At 54.9% G+C, this 7,652-nt stretch overlaps 2 protein-coding genes across 3 annotated transcripts in view; one reads left to right on the plus strand and one right to left on the minus strand.

Annotated features, from left to right (window-relative positions):
- Window positions 1–2,086, plus strand: part of Cldn15 (claudin 15) — a 5,569-nt gene extending 3,483 nt beyond the window's left edge. The window contains exons 3-6 of one of the 2 annotated variants that reach the window (XM_005396857.2): window positions 409–516; window positions 1,349–1,430; window positions 1,528–1,644; window positions 1,727–2,086. In XM_005396857.2, the coding sequence (XP_005396914.1) occupies window positions 409–516; window positions 1,349–1,430; window positions 1,528–1,644; window positions 1,727–1,832 (413 nt within the window). In that variant the 3' untranslated portion in view covers window positions 1,833–2,086. Of the gene's footprint in view, window positions 1–351; window positions 517–1,348; window positions 1,431–1,527; window positions 1,645–1,726 lie in introns of both variants that reach the window. The other variant, XM_005396856.2, reaches the window with a different exon arrangement.
- Window positions 2,087–5,095: 3,009 nt separating this feature from the next.
- Window positions 5,096–7,652, minus strand: part of Znhit1 (zinc finger, HIT-type containing 1) — an 11,665-nt gene continuing 9,108 nt past the window's right edge. Inside the window, exons 2-5 of the mRNA XM_005396859.2 lie at window positions 6,123–6,293; window positions 5,689–5,768; window positions 5,410–5,579; window positions 5,096–5,316 (exon numbers count right to left, since the gene is read on the minus strand). Coding sequence (XP_005396916.1) covers window positions 5,295–5,316; window positions 5,410–5,579; window positions 5,689–5,768; window positions 6,123–6,293 — 443 coding nt within the window. The 3' untranslated portion in view covers window positions 5,096–5,294. The remainder of the gene's footprint in view (window positions 5,317–5,409; window positions 5,580–5,688; window positions 5,769–6,122; window positions 6,294–7,652) is intronic.

Genomic DNA, 7,652 nt, shown 5'->3' on the forward strand with positions numbered 1-7,652 from the left:
AGAGGACTTTTAGAACAAGAGGCTGTGGACATAGTGGTGCATACTTATAATCCTAGCACTCTGGGAGGCTGAGGCAGGAGGATTTCAAGTTTGAGAACAGCTTGGGCAATTCAGTAACAACATATCCTGTCCCAAAATTAAAAAGGGCAGTAGGGTGGGGATTTAGCTCAGTGGGAAGGTCCTGGGTTCAATCCCCAGCACTGAAGGAAAAAGGAAGGAAGGAAGGCAGAGGGTAGGAAGGAAGGCAGGCAAGGGGTAGGAAGGGGCAGACAAGAAACCAAGCCTGAGCAGGAGCTGGACGGGGCTGGTTCTGGTGGAGGGGACAGGCTGACAGCTGCGTCCCCTCCCTAGGGTATGTCCAGGGCTGCCGTGCATTCATGATCACCGCCATCCTCCTGGGCTTCCTAGGCCTCTTCCTGGGCATGCTGGGGCTGCGCTGCATCAGCATTGGGAGCGTGGCGCTGTCCGTGAAAGTCAAGCTGGCGGCCACCGGAGGGACCCTACACATACTGGCGGGTAACTGTGAGGGGAGCCTAGGAGCAGACCCCGTATTCTCTGTCCTCATGTCCAGCTCCCTGAGGCTAGCCTTGCCTCGCCTTCCCCACACATTGACATCTGCCCTCTGCTGCTCGGTTCTACACGCCCCCCGTCTGTACACCCCACATCTCTGGGACCCGATTGAACCTATCAGCAGTGTCTTGGGCCCCACTGAGGCAGGTGTGGAACTTCCTTCCAGAGCGTACAGCATGGTGGGGAGCTGTGTGTGTATAAAAGCATGTGAATACACTGCACACAATTAACAGTACCTTTGACTGGCCATAGCTTTTCAGTTTGCACACCTGTGCACACATGGCCTCACCGTAAGCTGCCAGGGTAGGAACTGTCAGAAAGGCCAGGTAGCTTTCCAGAGGACACCACCCACTGAGTGGATCAAGGACAGCCCAGGGCCCAGGGCTTTGGGGTGCAGAGGGAAAAGGACTGCAGGAGGTAGGCCAGGAAGACTTCTTGGGCAGGTGGGCTTTGGAGGCTGGGAGGACTGGGGTGTTCCGATTCCAGGTGAGGAAGGGGGTGACACAAGCCCTAGGAGAACAAATGAACAAAGCTGGTCTAGGACAAAGAAACTGGGGATTGGGCCAGAGTGGTGGGAGAGCGTGGGCTTGGGTAGGGGCCTGAGTACCAAGTTGGAAGTTCACAGCTGACTCCAGGAATAGGAGGGTTTATAGGCTGCAGCAGGAGAGAGGAACTGAATAGAATTGTGGCTCCTGACCTATTCCCCCTGCCCACCCCCTTCCTAAGCCCCCAATCGCCCATGTGGCTAAGGGACACTATCGGTCCTCCCGCCTCTCAGGGGTCTGTGGGATGGTGGCCATCACGTGGTATGCGATCAACATCACTCAGGATTTTTTCAACCCTCTGTATGCTGGAACCAAGTGAGTGAGAAGCCCACCCTCGGGAACAGCTGGTGGGTCTCCAGTGCCCCGGGCTGGTACTCACTTCCTGTCTCCTTCCTGTCACCTTGGTGCCCAGGTATGAGCTGGGCCCTGCCCTCTACCTGGGCTGGAGCGCCTCCCTGCTCTCCATCCTGGGTGGCATCTGCCTCTGCTCCAACTGCTGCTGTGCCTCCAAAGAGGACCGCGTCACCAGGTAGGGAAGGAGTGGACAGCACGGCAGGCGGGGAGCGAGGGTCAGGCCTCCCTGTGACCCTGCACCCCCCCACTCCCAACAGGGCCCAGCTTCCCTACAAGGCGTCCACAGTCCAGATGCCCTCTCCAGCCTCGCAAGAAGAAGGTGACATCAGCTTTGGCAAATATGGCAAAAATGCCTATGTGTAGGAGCTCTGGCCTGTTGACCCCACTGCCCCTAGGACCCTATCCTCCCTGGAATAACCTCAGGGCAGGCCACACACCATGTCTGGCAAGCACATCCAGGACATGCCCCTCACCTGGACATTCTTCCTGCCCCTTGCAGGCCCCTTGCAGGCTTCTAAAAACTCACCTGGGCTTCCAGGGGCAAAGGGAAGGAGCTGGCTCCCAGCGTGTGTGTTCTGTATAAATAAATGCATGAATAAATGTATACTGAGATTTCTCAGGTGTGAGGCTGTCAGTAAGCGTCCAGCCCAGCAAGAGGTGGGAGATGATACCAGGAGACAAATCAGGCTGTCTCCATCAGCAAAACAAGTGTTGCAAGTGATTTCAAGAGGGTGACAATAATTTAAGTCACCAGGGAACAGATATGGGAAGCCCCCCCCCCCCACAATACTTGTTTTCTCACAGCTTCTGCTGGGGAGCTGGTCTAGAGCAGTTTCCTTACTGGGCCTGGGTGTGGATGCCCGGGATGGGCACCCCCTTTGGAGTTCTGCTCTAAATAAGCTGGGTCAAGGCAAACATGTTTCTGTGGGAGGTTTATTAACTTTCAAAAACTCTGAAGATCTGTGTGTGTGTGCAAGGTTTGGTGGCATCCAGCTGACATCAGGTTCTGGGTTGTGGGCAGCCTCGGCATAGTCCAGTGGGTAGCAAGTAATGCTGGTACCCACTCAAGAGAGCAAAATGAAACCTAGACAGGAGCCTGGCATCCAGTGGGAGAAGAGGGGAACAGGGCCCCAGGCCAGTGTCTCCTCTGAGCAGTCAGGGATCCCTGACAGCAGCACCTTCTCTTTCTCTTTAATCTCTGCCCACTAGCTTGTACCAACTCCACTTCCTTTCAGGAAGCTAATCTGAGCGGAGTCCTACAATTAAGCACTTAGGCATGTGCCTTAATACAGCTATTAGGTTAAGGGCACTGGACAGGGGACAGTCTCTTTCTTGCCATAATCTGGGAGATGGTCTTAACACAGGCAGAGAGGTGAAAGGCCCTGTCTACAACTAGTGAGGGCCAGGATTTCTCCAAAGCTGAAAATGCAACTGGCCCGCTTCCCAGAATTCCTAGCTCTCCTCATTCAATTAAATGTAATGCTCAGGGGGCACTTTAGAGGAGTCCTGTGTCCAGCCTTCCAGACCCTGGCACTAACCTCCTCTTCCCTTGTTCTAGATGGCAGTGCTTTCCCTATCCTGATATTAGGTGTAGCTTCTAGAAGCTTTTGGCAAGGCATAGATTTCCCAAAGACCAAGTATTGTCAAAGGAGAGGAACAAGTCTCCCCTGGCACAAAGCAAGCTGGCAGAGCTGCTCAGGGCTTGGGGGAGAGGGCCATGCTTCCTGGAGTCAGGCAGCATCGGAGCAATGGGACCCCGGGGTCTGGCTCTGTCCTCTCAAGGTCATTTGGGAAGGTGGACAGATCTCCCACCAAGCAGAACAGGTGTGACTCTGACAAGACCAGGGAAGGGAGAACCAACCAGAGGAGGCTGTGCTGACATGCTGCACATCTGGCAATGTTTCTCATCCAGAAAGTCTTTCTCCCTTGTTTTCTGGCTTGAGAGTACTTCTGGTAGGAAAGAAAGGGCTGGCAGAGGATCGGCTTCAGATCCCAGAGTTTGGCCTCCTGAGAAACAATATGCCAAGGCAGGACTTGCAGCCTCCAGCGGGACTTACAGGGCCTGTTACTGCTGCTACCCACAAACCACCCCAGAAACTCAGCAGCAGAAACAACTACTTACTATGCACACGGCCTGTGTGGCTAAGGGTTCAGACAGGCGCAGCAAGGTGGCTTGTCTCAGCCCCATGGTGGTGAAGGCCACAGACGGGGAGACTCAAAGGGCTGAAGGTGACCTGGTGCTGGGGGCTGGAACCACCTGAAGGCATCTCTCCACGCTGCTACTGGCACCTGGGCAAGACAGGCATGTGGCCTGGCTCACCTGGGCCTGACAGCGAGGGTCCCTGCACATGGCTGCTCTGCATGGCCTTTTCGCTCTAAGCCCTAGATGTCATTTTTCTAATTCCAGCCATTCTCTGCTGTGGGAGCAGTCACAAGCTGGCCCAAGTTCCAGGGCAGGGGACAACCACCCACCTTTTGATGGAATACAAACTTTAAAGGCACTTTTTAAACTACCATACCTGTATTATCCCTAAACCCTGTGGCCACCACCACCATCCAATGTGAAGCTGCCACCAATACCACTTGTCCTGCTGTGAATTTTCAGAGAAAAGAAGAGCAAGTGCCCAGGAAAACACTGTCTCCAAAGCAGAGAGAAGGGCCTAAGCAGGTGCCGAGCATTGGCTTTGCTGGGCCTCAATAATATTTTAAGGTCCTTTGCTCAACAAATACAAAGCATCTCTTTTGCTAAGTGCTTAACCAACAACTCCATGGAGCCTGAGATTACATCCCGTGACCCAGCGCAAGTAAGGATTTGAGAAGGACTAGTGCCAAAGGGCCACCAAGGACAGGACTCCCCCTGTGCTTCCCAGGAACTTCTGGGGTCCACACGACAGCCCTCGACAACAGGGGTTTCCTAAGGACAACTGCTCTCTCAGACCAGTGGCACAGAGACAAGGAACAACCATTTGGTTAAATACCAGATGACAAAGACCCGCCTGGTTCTTTCAGCATCATTCTGTGCCCGTTTCCCAGCCCTTATTACCCCACTTCCCGGTCACCCAGGAATCGGGCTGTACTTCAAAGATACTCAGAGGATCCAGAGACATGGAAAAAAAAGGGCATGGTGGCGCATGCCTGTAATCCCAGCACTCGGGAGGCTGAGGCAGGAGGATCATTGCAAGTTCGAGGCCAGCCTGGGTTACAAAGTGAGTTCAGCCTGGATTACAAAGTGAGTTCAAAGCCAGCCTGAACTGCATAGTGAGACCCTGTCTCAAAAAGACCAAAAAAACCTAGATCAATAATGGTGAAAGACAGGAAGAAGAAGCCAAGAGAGGCAGAGCTGAGTTGTGAGAGTGGCAGGAGAATGGGACAAAATCTCTGTGATCCGGGACACCAACAGGCAGACAGTGGAAGGGGTGAAAGGCAGGTCAGAGGAAGAAACAGAGCAGTGAGAAAGAGTGACAGTCCCTTTCCCCAAACACCCAAAAACCAAGCAGGCGTCAGACATGGTGGGGAACATCTGTAATCCCAGCACTCAGGAGGCTGAGTCAGGATTGCTGCAAGTTCAAGACCAGCCCGAACTACATAGTGAGACCCTGTCTCAAAAAAACAAAACTAAGCAGGAAGGCTCTTGGCACCAGGCCTTTTATTCCCATAGTGCTCTGCGGCTGGCCCCCTGCCCACAGTTCCTGAGGAAGCCTTGCCTCCTGGGCAAGACACAGCTTTGTGGCTGAGTGAACAGCTCCTCCATCAGGGGGCGCCCCTCTTGGTCATGCTCTTCAGAGGCTGGTGGGGGACTGGGGCTTCCTTCTAGGGACATTAGGCTCACACCGTCCACTTCAGACACCTGCAGAGAAGAGCAAGCCCGGGAGGAGGAGGGTGGTCAAGGGTCTGGGGAGGCGCTGGGGTGGGGTGAGGGTGTGGGCGCAGCCTGGCTCACCTGGTCTCCTGGTGGGTGCCCAGACAGCGCACGGTGCAGTAGCGGGCGCCACAGCTGACACAGGTGTATGGGGAGGGGAAGCCGCACACAGCACAGAAGGGGCGCTGGGGCCGGGATGGGGGCCCTGCGCAGGCCGTCAGGTAATTGGGGCCCTCAGCCACACTCAGGTTCTGCAGGCAAAACGGGACACCTGCACCCTGCTATGCAACTCACGCCCCAGGGGATGGGGTCTCTGCGAGCTTACCCTTGCCAGGGTCCCCCCACTGGCTCCTCTCTCACCTGCTCCTCCAGCAAGGCCTGGAAGTTCTTTCGGAAGCGAAGTTTAAAGTGATCACCGCGCGTTTTCTTCTTTTTCTTTCCTGGGGGCCAAGAGCAACGAGCTGCCTGCCCCTTGCGGAGAAAGCCACCACCTTTCTCTGGCTCGGTACTGCCCGGGTACAGTCCCTGCCCACAGTGACCTGGGTCTGAGCCTTCCTTCCTGTAAGCCTTTGCCCCTCACCCCTACTTCTCCAATCCTGGCCCACCGTCACCTCCATGCACCTCAAACTGAAGGCCGACGCAGCTCATCTACTCATCTTCTTCACTGTCACACACGAGGAAACTGAGGCACAGCAGGGGAGAGTGCTCACAGCCCCAGGAGCTTCCAAGTCATCTGCCTCCCACTCAGTGTCCTCCCACGGTCCCCACCTGGGCCGACACGTCCCCTTCCTCACCAGTGTCCGCATCATCATCAAACTGAGGCAGCCTCTTGCCGAGCTGGGGGAGACCCGCGTGGGGGTCGTCCTGGAAGTTGTCATTCTCCAAGGCCTCGAGCTGCCTGTTGATTCGACGCTGCCGGGCTGCCCGGTCCAGCACCCGCCGCTGGCCAGGGTCCTGGGAACGCACTGGATGGGGCAGGGCAAGGAGAGTTACAGGAGAACAGAGGGGCCTGGGGAGCCTTGGGTTGGGGGCAGTGCGTGCAAGATGCCCAAAGGGTAGGAGGCCCAGGCTTTGGTCCCATCTATCACCAAGCCCATGTCCCCATTTCTCCTCCTGCCCTGTCCGCCCTCTGGTCTGCGTCATTCCATCCATCCACAGCTTCAGCCTCCTGTGCCTGCTTTGTAGCCCTGGGGATCCAACCCGTAACACCTGCCTGAAGACTCATGCAGCTGGGCTGAGTGGGAGCTCACTGTGCACCCAGGGCTTCCAGATTCCTCTGGAATCTTTGTCCTGACACCAAGGCAACAGGGGCCACCCCCAGATAGACACACCACTTAGCCCACTCCCCCCATTCACGATGGATGCACCCCTCACCTGAGCCCCAGGAAACTCGCTGTCTTCTCTGGCATCATCAGTCACTCCCTGCTAAACTCTCACACGTCTCCAGTGTCCCAGCTACACTCCTCCAAGAGGGGTCCCTGTGATGCTTCACCTTCTCACCTCCTGCCCACTCCCACCCCTCGGAGGCTGACTCCCGCCTGATTAGTCAATGAGAACTGCCCATGGCCGGACAACTGGTGACCTCCTTGGGCCAAACTCAGGATGCATTTCTACAGTTTCCCTCCAGCTGAGCTCTATGTAGTGACTGTGCTGAGCGTCTTCCCTGGTGTGACTCCGGCTTTCCTCTTCTTCCTCCTCTCTGTCCCCCACGTCAGCTGCACTCCCTGCCTCTGTGCAGATCATCTCTGCCTGTCCCTCTTCTCAGTCCGTACCCTCTTGCTGGCTTTTCTAACCCTGATGCAGGACAGTTGACTCCAAATGGGAGTCTCTCAGCCCAGAACGCTGTCCTGAGCTCCAGAGCAGGCTGTGCCACCAGCTGCAGGACATCACTGCTGACCCCAAGGACACTGCAACTCAACATGAAACTTCCCAAGTCTGCCTCTCTGCTGCAGACTCCAACGGAATGGACCTTCTATGCTGTACATTTATCCAATCTCCAAATTGAAAAGAAAAGCATTTTACTATTTATTAACATTTTTTAGTGCATCTGAACATATACAGACTTTTCTAGTCATCCCCTAAACAACAGTCTCAACTATTTACACTGCAGTAGGTTATTATAAACATCGAAAGATGATTAAAGTCTATGGGAGCATATGTATAGGGTCGACGCACATACAACACCCTTTTATACAAGGGACTTGAGAATCTGTGGATTTTTGTACCACTCTTTGCGTACATTAAATTGTTTCAACCTCACAACAACTCTGTGAGGGCAGGTGTGGTGGCGCACACCTGTAATCCCAGCACCCAGAGGATCACTG

Source organism: Chinchilla lanigera, unplaced genomic scaffold (assembly GCF_000276665.1).
Source record: "Chinchilla lanigera isolate Chin_1 unplaced genomic scaffold, ChiLan1.0 scaffold00055, whole genome shotgun sequence".
NCBI lineage: Eukaryota > Metazoa > Chordata > Mammalia > Rodentia > Chinchillidae > Chinchilla > Chinchilla lanigera.